This window comes from Thamnophis sirtalis, unplaced genomic scaffold (assembly GCF_051295495.1).
Source record: "Thamnophis sirtalis isolate CommonGarterSnake01/CBP01778 unplaced genomic scaffold, rThaSir2_p1.2 scaffold_15, whole genome shotgun sequence".
Taxonomy (NCBI): domain Eukaryota; kingdom Metazoa; phylum Chordata; class Lepidosauria; order Squamata; family Natricidae; genus Thamnophis; species Thamnophis sirtalis.
In genome coordinates this window covers 4,731,637-4,749,998 of record NW_028261395.1, presented here as the reverse complement: position 1 = coordinate 4,749,998, position 18,362 = coordinate 4,731,637, and the positions used below count along the sequence as shown (strand labels likewise).

The window sequence follows — 18,362 nt, the reverse complement described above, 5'->3', positions numbered from 1 at the left end:
GAGGCACTTGGATAAGTGATTTGCTTTCTGTAACCCTGATTCAAAGAGACACTTGGAGAAGTGATTGGCTTTCTTGAAAACCTGGTGCTGTAAGAGTTTTGTTTCTGCATTCTGCTGCGTAACCCTTGTTTGCAAGAGACTTTATCTATGTTTATTTTGGGCTCGCAGCCAGCTGGGACTGATAAAGGCTTTCTTTTGAAGTCAGAGGAAGAATGGGAGGGAATGTAAGAGTAGGAAAGAGGGGGGGAATGGGAAGAAGAGGGAAAGGGTAAAGGGGAGGAAGGGAAAGGAGAGGAGGAAGGAAGGAAAGAAGGAGAGAAGAAAGAGAAGAAAGGGGGTAGGAAGGAGGGAGGGAAGCAGGGAGGGAAGGAAGGAGGGAAGCAAGGAGGGAAGGAAGGAAGGAGGGAAGGAAGGAGGGTTAACAATTAAACAATTGTAGTCAAATGGAGGTATAATGATGGTAATATGTATAAATATCTGAGTTAAAATACTTCAGTTAATATGAATTATGCTTGATGACTGTGGAAGAGATGCACGAAAGTCTTTTGAAACCAACTGATACACTTCCTACAGTATGTAAAAAAGGAAGATTTTATGTGTTGAGCCAAGGTGGCGCAGTGGTTAAATGCAGCACTGCAGGCTACTGCTAGATCAGCAGGTCAGCGGTTCAAATCTCACCGGCTCAGGGTTGACTCAACCTTCCATCCTTCCGAGGTGGGTAAAATGAGGACCCAGATTGTTGGGGGCAATATGCTGACTCTCTGTAAACTGCTTAGAGAGGCCTGAAAGGCCTATGAAGTGGTATATAAGTCTACTGCTATTGCTATTGCTATTGTTTTGAAAATATTTTTTTTTTAAAAAAAGGCTTTCTTTTGGCAAGCTTTGTGTGACTGTAGTTTGGAACAGGCTAAGTGGGGGCCAGAACAGTGTACTATCCCATTCAACATCTTCATGAAGCCATGGGGTGAGTTCATCTGTCACCATGGAGTGAGGTGTCGTTCCCAACTTTTATTTTTCTCCCACATTACTGAAATGGTCATCTCCCTCAAAGAGGGATAGTTATACATAGTTATACATCTCTACCCCTTGCAAATTAAACTCCGCTGTTGATGTCTGGAAACTGTGAAGGTGTTAAAAGACCTGGTTATGCTATCAAGCCTGGAGTTCCCAGGGAACCTGGAGATTTCCTGAGATGATTCCATTGTTGAGACAGCCATTCTTATCCTGTCTTCACCTAGAGGTTTGTACAATGTTTAATGTTAATGTTTAATAAATTTATATGCCACTCAATCCCAAAGTTATATGTACTGACTTTACAGTGGTAGAGACTAACTTGATTCTGCACCTAATAACGGCAGCAAGACTGTTGGTGGCGCAATACTGGAAGAAGGAAGATTTGCCTACAACTCAAGAATGGACATTGAAAGTCACAAACTTAGCCGAGATAGCTAAAATATCGGCATATCTTAAAGATCACTCAAATGAGAGATATAAACGAGACTGGAAAAAAATGGATTGACTATATACAAAATAAATACGGGACCAAGAAATTCCAGTTAGCCTATGCTTAAGATCAGAAATGATTTAAATTGTTTAAAGTTAGCTCAGCAAGAAGAAGCTAAGGTCAATGTAGAGATGTCATTAATTTCTTTATTTCTTTTTTCTCAATAGATTTTAGACTGTGTTTGTTAAAAATCCATACCGTGTACGGGTTCTGGGAAGTCGGGGGGGGGGGGGGAAGGAGGAGGGGGTAGGGGGTTGGAGGGAGGGAGGGAGGGGCATACAAAAAAATTGTACTTCGATGTTTTAATGATTGAGGAATGATGAAATATTTGTGTGCTTTAAAAGAAATAAAACCTTTGGGGTGGGGGGAAAGGCACAACATGCACTCAACCTTAGTGGGGCTGGACCTCATTTAAGAGGTTAACAGGCCCCAGGCCTGTACAGGAATCTCACAGAAGGGAGTACATCCCCTCACATTTTGTAAATATTTAAGTATCTCTCTTCATGTGACGACACTGAAGAAGTGACACTTGGCTACAGTATAAAGTAGTGAGTATACAGCTTGTATAAGAGCATTAAGGTGCTGTCCCCTCAAAATAATGCAACACACAGCCATTGTTGTCGAGCCGAGGTGGCGCAGTGGTTAGGGTGCAGTACTGCAGGCCACTTCAGCTGACTGTTATCTGCAGTTCAGCGGTTCTAATCTCACCGGCTCAAGGTTGACTCAGCCTTCCATCCTTCCGAGGTGGGTGAAATGAGGACCCAGACTGTGGGGGCGATATGCTGACTCTGTAAACCGCTTAGAGAGAGCTGAAAGCCCTATGAAATGGTATATAAGTCTAACTGCTATTGTCTAAACTGCTGGCAACAAAAGTGAGTACACCCCTAAGTGATAATGTTCAAATGGGGCCCAACGTGTCAATATTTTGTGTGGCCACCATTATTTTCCAGAACTCTCCTAATCCTCTAGGACATAGAGTTCACCAATAGCTAACAGTCATGCTGTTTTCTTAGGAAAAGGAATTTATGCAACTCGTAACATTTTGTTTGCAACTTACATAACCGTTGCCCCAATGTTCTGTACTATGTTTAGCAAATGATAAGGCCACACTTTCTGTGAGTGGTTTGACAGTATCACTTCCTCTGGTGGACACTTTGATAGGGGTCAGCCCTGCATGTGTAATATCACCAGAAAAAAAAACCAACGTTCTCCAAATGTCCCACAAGATGCAGAATAACTCGGTTCCACCACAAATGCACGCACAACAAAAGCGCGCCTGACTAAACCGCGGTGTCTAAAGCGCGGTGACAAAACCGCGCGACGAATGAGCGACTAATTAGTCCTAAAGCGCGCCGACAAAAGCACGCCGACAGAAGCGCGCTGTAACGTAACCCTCAACCTAACCCTAAACCTAACCCTAAACCTAACCCTAAACCTAACCCTAAACCTAACCCTAAACCTAACTGTAAATCTTACCTTAAATGAAATCGCGCTTCTATCGGCGCGCTGTTGTTGGCGCGCTTTTGAAATCGGGGTTTTAGCGCCGCGGTGTTGTCGGCGCGCTTATGACGTTCGCGCTTTTGAGGGGTCACGGAATAACTCGAATGCTTTGAAGCCTTCAGCCTACCCCTTCTCTAAATTAATTGTCCCCTCAACCTGAATGCTTGATTGTAGGCAAGACACACTTGTCTTTGTACTCCTCACCCAGTTGCCACCACAATGCTCGACACCGTCTGAACCATCTGAATGGGGAACAACAACAAAAGTGAGTACACCCCTAAGTGATAATGTTCAAACGGGGCCCAAAGTGTCAATATTTTGTGTGGCCACCATTATTTCCTAGAACTGTCCTAATCCTCTTGGACATAGAGTTCACCAGAGCTTCACAAGTTGCCACTGGAGCCCTCTTCCATGACGACATCACGGAGCTGGTGGATGTTAGAGACCTTGCACACCTCCACCTTCTGTTTCAGGGTGCCCCACAGATGCTCAATAGGGTTTATGTCTGGAGACATGCTTGACCAGTCAATCACCATTACCCTCAGCTTCTTCAGCAATGGTCATTTTGGAGGTGTGTTGGGGGTTGTTGAAATGCTGCCCTGCGGCCCAGTATCCGAAGGGAGGGGATCATGCTCTGCTTCAGTATGTGTTGGCATTCATGGTTGGCATTCATGCTTCCTTCAATGAACTGTAGCTCCCCAGTGCCAGCAGCACTCATGCAGCCCCATACCATGACATTCCCACCACCATGCTTGATTGTAGGCAAGACAACACTTGTCTTTGTACTCCTCATCTAGATTAAGATTAAGATTTAGTTTATTTGTATGCCGCCCTTCTCCGGGAGGGACTCAGGGCGGCGAACAACTCAAAGGGGGAAAAAGGGAACATAAAACACAATACACGTGATTAAAATAAACAAGAATCATACAGCCATACAAGTCGAGAGGGGAGGGGAACTCATCAACCCCAGGCCTGCCGGCACAGCCAGGTTTTAACGGCTTTCCGGAAGGCCTGGAGAGAGGTGAGGGTCCAAATCTCTGCTGGGAGTTCGCTCCAAAGGGCCGGAGCTGCCACAGAGAAGGCCCTCCCCCGGGTGGTAGCCAGATGGCATTGGCTGGTGGACGGAACCCGGAGGAGGCCGACCCTGTGTGATCTAATGGGTCTTTGGGAGGTAATTGGCAGCAGGCGGTCTCTTAAGTACCTAGGTCCAATACCATGAAGGGCTTTATAAGTTACGACTAGCACTTTGAAGCGTATCCTGAGACCGATCGGTAGCCAGTGCAGCTCGCGGAGGATAGGTGTAACGTGGGTGTACCGAGGTGCACCCACAATCGCTCGCGCGGCTGCATTCTGGACAAGTTGAAGTCTCAGAATACTCTTCAAGGGCTGCCCCATGTAGAGTGCATTGCAGTAGTCCAGTCTTGAGGTCACGAGGGCGTGAGTGACTGTTGCGAGTGCCTCCCGGTTCAGGTAGGGACGCAACTGGTGCACCAGGCGAAACTAGTTGCCACCACAATGCTTGACACCATCTGAACCATCTGAATGGGGAACAACAGGCTTCAGGTAAACCCTGTCATGATTGCCTGGATTTGGGCTACCAGTTCTGGGACTGTGCCATTCTTGGTGGTGGATGGAGTTGCACTGCCCTAAACAGACTTGTGCAACTTGTGGGTCTAATCTACTGTACTCCAGTAAGTCTAACTGTAATCTGTTAAAATCTGGAGGGCATCAGATCATTTTGTGTTTAGCTGTTCGGTTTGTCCCACACAAATTGTAGAAGATTCACAGGAATGTCCTTCCCTTTTTCTTCCCACAGTTGGCCTGACTGGATGGGTCAAACGATCAACTGAATCATGACTTTCTCTTCTTGAATTGAGAGTCAAATATAGTTTACTTCTCACTTGGCCCAAATGAGTCAAGTTGGGGGAGGCAACAATGCTTCTTCTTCTTCTTCATTCTTTCTTCCTTCATTGGTGGTCATTCAACCAAAGGTCATTGTGGCAGCAATGGTAGCAAGATCTTCCAACATTACCGGCTTTCTATCTGTCTCTGATATAGTAAGATGGAGATGATTCCATCCTCTTCATCTTTTAAAGGAATATATGCTGTATCTCGGAAAAGTAAAACGACCAAAAGTAAATCCAACCAATTGTAATCGGGGAAAAAGAAGAATAGTAGCAATAGCAATAGCAGTTAGACTTATATACCACTTCATATGGCTTTCAGCCCTCTCTAAGCGGTTTACAGAGTCAGCATATCGCCCCCACAGTCTGGGTCCTCATTTCACCCACCTCGGAAGGATGGAAGGATGAGTCAACCTTGAGCCGGTGAGATTTGAACCGCTGAACTGCAGATAACAGTCAGCTGAAGTGGCCTGCGGTACTGCACCCTAACCACTGCGCCACCTCGGCTCTTAACCTAGAAGAACAGGAGAAGAGCTGCAGCCAAGATAGCAGTCAGATAAAAGAAACCTGAGTCTGTGTCAGAACTGTAATCTGAAAAAAGGTTGCAGGTTATGGCTTTATTTTTTATTTTATTTATTGGTATTCATCCTCCTATTTTCCATGACAGCCACCCTGTGACGTGAGTTGGGATAGCAATAGCAATAGCAGTTAGACTTATATACCGCTTCATAGGGCTTTCAGCCCTCTCTAAGCGGTTTACAGAGTCGGCATATCGCCCCCAACAATCCGGGTCCTCATTTCACCCACCTCGGAAGGATGGAAGGCTGAGTCAACCTTGAGCCGGTGAGATTCGAACCACCGAGCTGCAGAACTAGCAGTCAGCTGAAGTGGCCTGCAGTACTGCACCCTAACCACTGCGCCACCTCGGATGAAAGAGAGTGACTGGCCCAAGGTTACCCAGCTGTCTTTTATGGCTAAGGTGGGACTAGAACCCACCATCTTTCCCCCATTTGGTGCCTTAGCCACTAAACCAAACTGGTTGCAGTTCTCCTGAAGATAAGGGAGGAAGGTGAAATCAAAGTTACAAGGCTGTTACTGTAACCTTATAATAAAAGTAATATTAGCATTCATGACTTTGGATTTCTGGTTGAGTCTACCTTGAAGGAATTGGAATTTATTTGATTTGTAAGCCGCTCTATTCCCCGAAGGGTCTCGGGGCGGCTGAACAAAAGCCAAGGGAAGGGGAACAAATACAGAAAAGTAAGACAAACAGGTCAACAATACAGACGATTTAAAAAACACAGCAAACACAGCAAATTCGAGTAGGGGGGGAACTCAACCCCAGGCTTGCTGGGACAGCCAGGTCTTAACGGCTGTCCGGAAGGCCTGAAGGGTGGCGAAGGTCCGAATCTCCAGGGGGAGCTCGTTCCAAAGGGCTGGAGCAGCCACAGAGAAGGCCCTCCTCCGGGTTTTCGACAGCCGGCATTGGCCGGCAGATGGAATTTGGAGGAGGCCTAATCTGTGGGATCTAATGGGTCTATGGGAGGTAATTGGCAGAAGGTGGTCTCTCAAGTACCCAGGTCCAATACCATGTAGACTAACAGCATTCTAACAATAACCATATATCAATATCCTATATTCATTTAATCAAAATATCCAATATCCAATACACTATTTATTGTGGCCATATGGCCAGCACTCAGATAAAAGTGCCATTCAAACAAAAGAATAGAACCAAATTGGATCAAATCAGGATAGGACGGGTTTTGGATGCTTTGAGCTTTGATGGTGGAGAACTGAGAATTCTGTGGATGGCCAAGAAAACACACAAATGGACCCTCAAACAAATCAAACCACAGCTCTCAGTCAAAACACAAATGATCAACCTAACACTATCCTACTTTGGATACATTATGCAAAGACCCAGCTCTCTGGAGAAGGCACTAATGAAAGCTGAAAAGGAGAAGAAGAGGACAGTTAGCAGTTAAGTAGCCAAGAGTGCACCATTGGGAGACTTGAGAGGTTAGAGAAATATCCTAATGGAGAAATATTTCTATGTGATTAGTAGGACTCAAAAATGACCTGCTCCCCCAGCAGAGGGCGCTGTCGGCCAAAGCGAAGAGCCAGCAAAATTTCAGAAGCTGACAGAGTAATGCTCTGTAGGGGGGTGTCAAACTCAATTTCATTGAGGGCTGCATCAGGGTTGTGTTTGACCTCAGGGGGACAGGATGGGTATGGCCAGCTCGACGTCACTCATATCAGAGGCACCTTTGAAGGCTCCCAAGCTCTGCTTTTGGCTGCAAGAGCCCCCTGCAACCTTCTGCCAGCGAAAACAGAGCTCGGAACGACTACATGCGATCCTCCCAAGTGGCAGAGGTACCCCGGGCCAGTCCTTCACTGTTTCCAGGACGGCCCTGCGGGCCAGATGTATTTGTATTGTATTTGTATTTATTTGTCTTGTATGCCGCCCACTCCCGAAGGACTCCGGGCGGCTCACAATAGACAAGGGAAGGGGAAATAACTAGACAAAGACAACACTTTAAAAAAACGCAACATTCACAGTTTCCGTGGGGCTGGATGTTTCGCAAGCCCCCCGGCCTGCTGGAGCAGCCAGGACTTGGTGGCTTTGCGAAAGGCCAGGAGGGTAGTAAAGGTCCGGATCTCCACGGGGAGGTCATTCCAGAGGGCTGGAGCTGCAACAGAGAAGGCTCTCCCCCGGGGAGTCGCCAGCCGACATTGGCTGGCAGATGGAATCCGGAGGAGACCCAACCTGTGCGATCTAATCAGTCTATGGGAGGTAATCGGCAGGAGGCGGTCTCTCAGGTACCCAGGTCCGTTGCCATGTAGGGCTTTATAGGTAGCGACCAGCACCTTGAAGCGGATCCGGAGACTAATGGATAGCCAGTGCAGCTCGCGGAGGATAGGTGTGACGTGGGTGTACCTGGATGCACCCACAATTGCTCGCGCGGATGCGTTCTGGACTAACTGAAGTCTTCGAACACTCTTCAAGGGCAGCCCCATGTAGAGCACGTTACAATAATCCAGTCTTGAGGTCACAAGGTCGTGAGTGACTGTCAGATGTAAGCACCTAGTGGACTGGAACCAGGCCCCGAGCCTTGAGTTTGACACACCCCTGCTCTAGTATATGCCACTAGGGAGGAAAATACAACTTACAAAGCTGATAGCCAGATGTAAATTGATTTAAAAATCAATGTCTCAAATACCCTGCAGTATTCTTTGTTTTAAAATGTTCGGAAGTATCATAGAAAATACAAAAGGTTGAATGTCATATACTGTAAATCATGAGTAATCTTAGTTCATTTATTTATGAACATAGTCTACAAATTATTTCGGGAGGCTCAAAGCTGTAAATCGATTAGTAGCCAAAACTCATTATGCACACAACGGTACTTTGAACTCTTGGCTCAAAAGAATGATATTTATTGCTATCCCACCTTCCTATTATTTTTTTTATAATAACTCAAGTTGGTGAACACACACACAGTACTCCCTTCTGCTCCTATCATGCCTGATCAAACATTCTTTGTCTGCGTCTGATTTATAAAGTGTTTGTAAATGTAAAAGTGAAGGGAAAATCCAGTGGAAAATTCACCGAGGGTATATAATGACAAAACACAGCATGGGGCTTTCCGAAACTACAAAGTCTTTATTTGCTTGATGTATTTCTCTACATCTTTTAATGATGCATTCATTTAATGACAATGGAATATATCAGCCCTGGATAGATAAGAAATCTAAATGGAGGTCATGGCCTCTGTAAGTCTTAATGCTCAGGGCTACAAAGCATTTCAAAGGGAAGAAGTATTTTTCCTTGGAACAACCCACGCAACTGTGCTCCTGAAAATACTGAGGGATGCGATCAGTGGTGGGTTTCAAAAATTGTTCGAACCTACTCTGTGGGTGTGGCCTCCTTTGTGGAGGCCCCCTTCATATCAGACTTAGTGCATCTCGGACTAATGCTATCAGGTAGGAACATCCTCAGGAAGTTGTCAAAAAAGTTAAGACTGAATCTGCAGACCATCTCCAGAGGTGGGTTTCTACTGGTTTGGACTGGTTCAACCAGTGATGGTGGGTTTCAAAAATTGTCCGAACCTACTTTGTGGGTGTGGCCTCCTTTGTGGGAGTGGCTTGCCACCCATGTGACCGGGTGGGAGTGGCTTGCTGCCCATGTGACCGGATATGAAGATGCCGACGACACTTGTCAGAACCACCTTAAATTACCTCACACACAGCACTGGCCTGCATAAGAATAGGATGCAAACTTGTTTTTTAAAAGGCATCTTTGGTTTGCGTTAAAACAACTTCAACACACGCAATGTTCTGATTGCACCACAAACGCAGTAGTCATCCTTACCTTCCACAGAGGCACTGAGTTTTATAAATAGGAGCATGATAGTGTAGAATAATCATATCCAAGGACCAGTGGTGGGTTTCAAAAAATGTTTGGAACCTCTTCTGTAGGTGTGGCCTGCTTTCCGGGTCCACTGGTGGAACCTCTTCTAACCGGTTCGGTAGATTTGACGAGCCGGTTCTACCGAATAGGTGCGAACTGGTAGGAACCCACCTCTGGATGCGATTATTTATTCATGGAAAGCAGGTTTCTGATAGTGTGCGTGGATGCATTTTTAAACAGATTCAGGGCAATGTGCTTAGATCCTTGCCACTTTGGGTCTGTACCCGAGAAAGTGACTGTTGATCATAGTTAACCCAAATGTTCAAATTATGTTTGACTTCAGAAACAGAGGATAATATGTTTTCCAAACCTGCCAGTAATAGAACACACTTGGCTGTGAGGCTAGATAGCAATAGCAATAGCAGTGGACTTATATACCGCTTCATAGGGCTTTCAGCCCTCTCTAAGCGGTTTACAGAGAGTCAGCATATTGCCCCCAACAATCTGGGTCCTCATTTTACCCACCTCGGAAGGATGGAAGGCTGAGTCAACCCTGAGCCGGTGGGATTTGAACCGCTGAACTGCTGATCTAGCAGTAGCCTGCAGTGCTGCATTTAACCACTGCGCCACCTTGTCAGGATGTCAGGATATCAAGCCACAGCAAAGTGAATACCGGTAATTGAGAAAGCCAGTTTGGTCTACTGGTTAAAGCTCCAGGCTACAAACCAGGAGACTATGAGTCCTACCTTAGGCATGAAAGCCAGATGGGTGACTTTGGGTCAGTTATTCTCTCTCTCTCAGTCCCTCAGGTCAAGCTGGGGCAACAAGCTGGTCAGTCAATTCCTGTTGCAACCAATGGATCAACACTCGGACATAAAATAAAATCTGAAATCAAAAGTGACCCTGTGCTTGTGGGAAAATGCTTAGCCGGGGCAAGGAAGCAAAGTATGGAAGGAAGCACAGTGAATCCTTGAAATTTTATGGATAATATGTTCTCTGCAGTGCTCACACAGGGTATGCATTGGAAAAACTGTAGGAACAAGTCTATTCTTCTGATGAAAAGTCCATGGAATGAGACAAAATGTTTGCATTTGAAATCCCTTCTCTTCAATTCTCTACAATCTACAATCTACAACAGTCCTTAAAGATGTAAGCAAGATCTGGTCTTCAATGAATTCCTTTCAATATTCTCTTGAACAGTCACTACAACAGTCCTTAAAAATGTAAGCAAAATCTAGTCTTCAACGAATTCCTTTCAATATTACTAAATTGAAAAAGCAGCTAAAAGGAGAAGGGGAAGAGATGGAAATAGATGTTTCCACTACACGCTTTCCAAGGAAGGGTTAAATGTCGCAACTTCTCTATCACCTTTATCTCACATTTCTGGTATAAATATTGTGTCAAGAATCCCCATCTGAACATCTGAAACTTTTGGAGGAACAAGTGACTATTAAAACCAGTAAGTATAACAAACATATCTCGTACTACAGGAAAAAGGAATGTTGATAGAGAAGCATAAGATAACTACTTTATTTCTGTTTTTTTCCTCTTGAAGTTATCTGTGGCTTTGTTAGAATTTTAAAGATGAAAGGGCTACCACCAGCCATAAAGGGAATTACACGGTTTATCTGAGGGTTTTAAATTATTTTTTTTAGTTATGAGAGAAAAGAATACGGCGAAGGAGCTTTAATTAGCAGATCACATAGATAAATCTATTACAATTTTTCCAGAGTTTTTCCAAAATAAATCGAGCATACAAGTTTAATAAATTATTAGTATCAGAGCAAAATGGCTGTTGAATATATATGACATTGTTCTGACATTTCAGTGTGTTTATTGATCTGCAAGACATGCTTCAGTTCTTATTATTACTCTTATTCTTTTATTCTTATTCTCCTTTAATTAGAAGTTCATCCTATAGGTTCACTCATATGACTGAACTGAATGGATATAGATTCTCATTTGTAGTTGTTTCTAGAAAAGAGCAAAAGTATTTTCAAACAGAAGTGGAGGCAGATAGTTAGGCAATATTTCATTGTTCCCTGGTTTGCCTCTGGGTAGCCAAAATATTTTTTGTTCTATGTACAGTTATCCTTCTTATAAAACTAAACTGAATCAAAAGTTCTGTTGTCTTGTATAGATATCCGTTTGACTACATTCTTTAGTTTCTGTGAAAATTAAGGAAGCAAGTTTTTTGGAGTATATAAAACAATCATTTTAGCAAGAAGCTGCAAGGGACTTTTAAGTCCCTTGCAGCTTCTTTTTAAGAGCCGAGGTGGCGCGGTGGTTAAATGCAGCACTGCAGGCTACTTCAGCTGACTGCTAGATCAGCAGTTCAGCGGTTCAAATCTCACCGGCTCAGGGTTGACTCAGCCTTCCATCCTTCCGAGGTGGGTAAAATGAGGACCCGGATTGTTGTTGGGGGCAATATGCTGACTCTGTAAACCGCTTAGAGAGGGCTGAAAGCCCTATGAAGCGGTATATAAGTCTACTGCTATTGCTATTGCTGTTGCTATATTTAATACATTGAACAGTAGCCATTAGAATGGTTTGTGGTCATACAGCTTTTTAACAAGCACAATTGTGTCGTAATGTTATACGTAGCAGTCATTAAGAAATCTATGTCTTTTGTTAAACAGGCAAAGGATGCAGGCATTAATAATTACAATATGCCTGATTCACGGATTTGCCTACTCAAAACTAATAAGAACAAAGAGAGCTACGGATTCAGAAGCCTTTATGAATGTTGTAAGTTGCCTTTCACTTTTCATGGAAAATTAATATGATGCTTGACTTTAAATGTGCTTCTCATATTTTTTTAAAGTTAGACTCATTGTCTCGTGGGATTTCCAAATTAAATATCTATTATCCACTTATCAATTTACATGATTGATTTTCTTTCCCTATTTTTAAAGGATGCATTTAATATATGTTGCAATATACCCAAGTATTATCATTGGTTCATTCAGTCTACATTTCATACATCGAAACAGTCAGTGGCTTAATGAGTTGTTCCATTTAGTTATCCTTAAGGTCAGGTAAGAGAGATGTGGTACTCATCTCCCATCTTCTGTTGAAACCATATTTAAACGTCTTGATAGTGTATCAAAGGCACATATCTTCAAGATCCTTATGCCTTTACCTCCCACCTTATGAATATAAATCAAGACAACCTTACACTAAACGAATCTAAAGCCAACTGAGCCAATGAGCCAAGGTGGCGCAGTGGTTAAATGCAGCACTGCAGGCTACTGCTAGATCAGCTGTTCAGCAGTTCAAATCTCACCGGCTCAGGGTTGACTCAGCCTTCCATCCTTCCGAGGTGGGTAAAATGAGGACCCAGATTGTTGGGGGCAATATGCTGACTCTCTGTAAACCGCTTAGAGAGGGCTGAAAGCCCTATGAAGCGGTATATAAGTGTACTGCTATTGCTATTTTTGCATGGACCTGATGAAAGCTGAATAAATTATATGTTAATGTTTGTGTTAATGTTTAATAAATTTATAGGCCGCCCAATCCCGAAGGACTCCGGGCGGCTTACAACAATACATTTAAAATAGAAGTTAAAAAACACAGAAACATTGATTAAAAAGACCACAACATACACCCAATCTAATCGGGGCTGGAACTCAATCGTGAGTTCAACAGCCCGGGGCCTGCCGGAATAGCCAGGTCTTAATAGCCTTTCGGAAGGCCATGAGAGTGGGTAGGTCTGGATCTCTGGGGGGAGTTTATTCCAGAGGGTTGGAGCGGCTACAGAGAAGGCCCTCCCCCGGGTAGTTGCCAGCCGACATTGTCTGGCTGACGGCACCCAGAAAAGGCCCTCCCTGTGCGATCTTATTGGTCGTTGGGAAGTATGTGGCAGAAGACGGTCCCGCAGATATCCGGGTGCTAGGCCATGTAGGGCTTTAAAGGTGATAACCAGCACCTTGAATTGCATCCGGAGACCAATGGGAAGCCAGTGCAGCTCGCGGAGGATAGGCGTGATATCAAATTTTTACAGACATAAGATATAAAACATCACACTGTATTTAATATTTTTATTCAAATGATCTTCTATGGATAATAGAGAATCAAATCATCCTCATGATTTCCACCTAAACCCAATTACTGCAGATTCAAGAAGGGCTCATGATGTGGGACAAAATGATATGTCTCCATCAGTTGATCATCCATCTTCCCACAGATTTTTCTGGTTAATAATTATTTTTTTAAAAGATGCATAATGTAGTGTTGTTTCAATCATTAGTTTAATGACACCTAGGGGGAAAAAAAACGTGATACAGAATATGAGGGGTAATTTTAAAAAAACCACTATTATAACAGCCCTAAAAAAGAGAGAATTGTGTGACAAAAGAATTTATCCTTGCAACTTGCTATCCGTTTCCTAAAACTGTATTTCTCTAATAATCACTCGGTGCTCAGCTGCAGATACATCAAACATAATTCCAGAAGATGATATGAGATAGTGCCACAAATTTTTAAAATATCTGTTGAATTGTTGGTTTGTTTTTACTCTTGTTGCAGAATGAACTTATCGTCCATAAAGGCTACCTGAGCGAGGAATACAAAGTGATCACAGCAGATGGCTATATCCTTAGCTTGAACAGAATTCCATCTGGCAGAAACTATCAAATGGATTTTGGTGAGATAAAGAGATATAGCAAGGGATAAGGTAGAAACATACCAGGAAAAAAAAATGAAGTACATATCTAGGACTATATGAATGGATGGATGAGAATTGTCCATATAAATTGAGTCCTGTTCCAACCCAATATAGCGATAGCAATAACAGTTAGACTTATATACCGCTTCATAGGGCTTTCAGCCCTCTCTAAGCAGTTTACAGAGTCAGCATATCGCCCCCACAGTCTGGGTCCTCATTTCACCCACCTCAGAAGGATGGAAGGCTGAGTCAACCTTGAGCCGGTGAGATTTGAACCGCTGAACTGCAGATAACAGTCAGCTGAAGTGGCCTGCAGTACTGCACTCTACCCACTGCGCCACCTCGGCTCTGGTTGTATATCCTACATAGATAAATCACAATTTTCCCCACATTCCATTCTTTTTACACATTTATTCCTAGTAAAACAAAATAATGTTAATATCTAAATAAAATATTACATTCTTTCTCCAGATATGAAACCTGTAGTATTTCTCCAGCATGGTTTGCTAGGAGATGGAAGCAACTGGGTTACCAACTTCGCCCACAACAGTTTGGGCTTCATCCTCGCCGATGCTGGATTTGATGTTTGGATTGGAAACAGCAGGGGGAATATTTGGTCCAGAAGTCACCAAAACCTGTCTGTGAATGAAGATGAATTTTGGGCTTTCAGGTATATTTTATTGTTGCAATCATGGTATTTTGCAGCAAGGAAATGGAATGAAAAGAGAAAATAATTTCCATCTCATGCCATAAATAATTTAAGATCCAAAATAATTCAATTAGATCTGGCATTTGCTTCTAGGGATGAATTCATTTTCGTAATCCGTATTCAATATTCTAATGTTGGAAATTGGAACATGTACAATTCTACAAACTGTCTCTTCAGAATTGTGGAATATGTTTCCATATCAAGCTAATATGGAACAGAAATTTTGATACACCATCTAGAGGACAATTATTGTATATAGCACTGTTCCCACTTTATTTCACTCACTATTTTGGCTTCCTTCAGAATCCCCATCAGATTGTTAAATAGATTCTTGAATTCAATTCTTTTGCCTTGTATCTTTCCCTAGCTTTGATGAAATGGCAAAGTATGATCTTCCAGCTGTCGTCAATTTCATTCTAAAGAAAACTGGCCAACAACAGTTGTACTATATTGGCTACTCACAGGGTGCTGGATTAGGTATGTAAATGAAGAAAAGCTGTTATGTAGTGTTTGTGTTACAGCAGTCCAAATATGTAGGAATTTCATACTATGAGGAAGTGTGTGTGTGGGGGAGATTAATATTAAAATAGGATTTCCTCCTTGTTTGAAAGTTTTGATAGTTCTCATTTCCCTCCAGGCTTTCTGCAAAGCTCTTAAAACCTGGCTGTTCCGACAGGCCTGGGGCTGACGAGTTCCCGTCCCCGCTCGAATTGTGTGGCTGTTGATTGTTTTTAAATTCTTTTTGTAGCTGCTTGTTTTTTTTTCCCCTTGTCTGTATTCCCTCCCCTTGATTTGTTAGCCACCCTGAGTCCCTCCGGGAATAGGGTGGCACATAAGTGCAATCAAATCAAATCAAATCATTCGGGTCAGAAATATGATTGCAAGCCCCACTGGTAGCATTCCTTTGAAGCTTTCGTGAAAAGAAGTGAAGCAGGGCACCCATACTTTTTCCCTCATTGTGATATTATCTTAATTTTGTGAGTGTATTGCTCCATTACCCCTGCCACCCTTGTCAAAGTTGGTGCCAGCACTCCTTCACTGGATAATCAGGAAAAGAAAACCACTAGACTCCATTGATAGAAATCAAGTGTACTTTTACTAATTATAAATGATCAGAAGCGTAGCAAAGCGAAGACTGATTATTTAGGCGCGAAAGCAAATGATACATAGAATAACCCATTCCCCTCCCCTTGGCATCCCAGTCACAGTCCAGTCATAATTCTCCCAAGTGTCAGGTGTGAGATAACATCGAAAGGCATCACCCAGATGGAATGTCGGTGCCGTTGGCCTTGGCGGGAAACCTCCTCCGCATGCGCAGTAAGACAGGCAGCAGAAACTCCAGAATCTTCCTCCAGCACAATTAGTAGTCCCCTCCCAAATACCATGCCCCCCCTCCCCGTTTCAATGGCAGCCGAAGCAGCAGCAAAACAGAGGCTGACAGTTGGCCTGGGCTAGAGTTTCAAAGAACAGAGCAGAGGCGGGTTGCTCCCAGTTTGGCCTGGATTGGGCGAAACATTAGTAGCGGTGGTGGGAGGCTCCGCCCACCCACCCGGCTGCTTCTGCGCATTCGCGAGTGCACGGACAAATGAACTGGAAGCAAATAACATGGAAACCCACCACTGGAACAGAAGCCTATCGGGAACAATACGGGCTGCTATTTTTGGTGCTAAATTCACTCCCTGTGAATTCTGTTGACCGTTATCTAGCACCCATTTAGTTCTGACCATTAGTTGGCCTTATAAGAATTTTTTAAAAAAACACTCTTTTGTGTTTTGAATTTAGTGTGTACTCTTGTTTCTCAGGTGCAAAGTCTATACAATAGTCTATATCGTGTTGCATTTGTGCTGATAAATAAATAAAGGGAGACTAGTATAGATCTATTTCAAGCTATTTAGCTCTCATCAGCTAGCCATACCCTTACTGGGATTCGAACCTGGGCTGTATTACATATTAGGCAGATGTGTTAACCACTAAGCCACAAGGTTCTCCTCCTATATCAGCTGAGCCAAGGAAATAGGTATCTATTTAGTGTCACAACCCCTGGTATGCCCAAATATGGGAGGAAGCATACTGCTTCCTTTTTCTGTCTATCGGCTCATCACAAGAGACCATCATGACAGAAAGCCATTATTTTTACTGTTGCCTTTGTTACATTTGTGTTGCATTTGTGCTGATAAATAAATAAAGGGAGACTAGTATAGATCTATTTCAAGCTGTTTAGCTCTCATCTGCTAGCCATATCCTTACTGGGATTTGAACCTGTGCTGTATTACATATTAAGCGGTTGTGTTAACCACTAAGCCACAAGGTTCTCCTCCTTTATCAGCTGAGCCAAGGACATAGGTATGTATTTAGTGTCACAATATAGTCTACATTGTGTATAGAGTTTCTCTGTTCACTGTTTCCCTCCCTCCCTCCCTCCCCCCTCTCTCAAAAGGGCATCCATAAAATCCTACTATTAAAATAGTTATGCCCAATATATTGAAATGTTGTTATTGTTGAAATGTTAGTGTGCAAATTAAACAGAGCAGGAAGGAAGGTGGTGGGTTTTATTCCTTTTTGTTAAAAAAAAAAACCTTTCTTGTCTCTTCTTGATTTTTTCCCCCAGCATTTATAGCATTTTCAACCATGCCAGAATTGGCTCACAAGGTCAAAATGTTTTTCGCTTTAGCCCCTGTGACTAGAATTAAGTATGCCAAAAGTCCTATAATAAGACTTCTGAATCTGCCAGAGAGGTTCCTTCGGGTAAGTTTATATTTTATTCCAATTCCTGTTCAAGCAAAGAATCATTAAAGGACAGATCCTTACTGTAATTTGAAATTTTAACTAGGCTTTAGTAGTCTTTTTCCTGTATGTAGAGGCATCACAGATTATGTTTCAAGTTTCAAGTTTAATTTTATTTATAGGCCGCCCAATCCCGGAGGACTCCGGGAGGCTTACAGAGAGGGGAACGGAAAAAAAAACAATAAAAGAAAATAAAAATAAAATAGACAAGTTAAAAACAGCTCAGATACATTCATTTCAGTCGGGGCTGGACCTCAACAATGAGGTCAACAGCCCCAGGCCTGCCGGAATAGCCAGGTCTTAAGAGCTTTTCTGAAGGCCATGAGAGTGGGTGAGGTCCAGATTTCTGGGGGTAGCTCGTTCCAAAGGGTCAGGGCAGCCACAGAGAAGGCTCTCCTCCGGGGAGCCGCCAGCCAACATTGTCTGGCTGACGGCATCTGAAGGAGGCCCACCCTGTGGGATCTTACCGGCCATTGGGAGGAGTGTGGCAGTAGGCGGTCTCACAGGTCAGATGGTCAACAAATTGAAAATAGCACTCACAATTTCACAATCAAAAGGATATCCTTTTATACATGACACACCAGTGGTGGGTTTCAAAAATTGTTCGAACCTACTCTGTGGGTGTGGCCTCCTTTGTGGGAGTGGCTTGCTGCCCATGTGACCAGATATGAAGATGCCGATGACACTTGTCAGAACCACCTTAAATGACCTGACACACAGCACTGGCATGCATAAGAATAGGATGCAAACTTGTTTTTTAAAAGGCATCTTTGGTTTGCGTTAAAACAACTTCAACACACGCAATGTTCTGATTGTGCCACAAACGCAGTAGTCATCCTTACCTTTCACAGAGGCACTGAGTTTTATAAATAGGAGCATGA

The 18,362-nt window shown here is 43.4% G+C and overlaps 1 protein-coding gene across 1 annotated transcript in view; it reads left to right on the top strand.

The window, feature by feature from the left end:
* The first annotated feature begins 11,961 nt into the window (after positions 1 to 11,961).
* The window catches only part of LOC106547732 (lipase member M), a 12,176-nt gene continuing 5,775 nt past the window's right edge, over positions 11,962 to 18,362 (top strand). Inside the window, exons 1-5 of the mRNA XM_087701873.1 lie at positions 11,962 to 12,070; positions 13,850 to 13,967; positions 14,460 to 14,658; positions 15,065 to 15,174; positions 17,306 to 17,442. Of these exons, the coding sequence (XP_087557999.1) occupies positions 11,969 to 12,070; positions 13,850 to 13,967; positions 14,460 to 14,658; positions 15,065 to 15,174; positions 17,306 to 17,442 (666 nt within the window). The 5' untranslated portion in view covers positions 11,962 to 11,968. The remainder of the gene's footprint in view (positions 12,071 to 13,849; positions 13,968 to 14,459; positions 14,659 to 15,064; positions 15,175 to 17,305; positions 17,443 to 18,362) is intronic.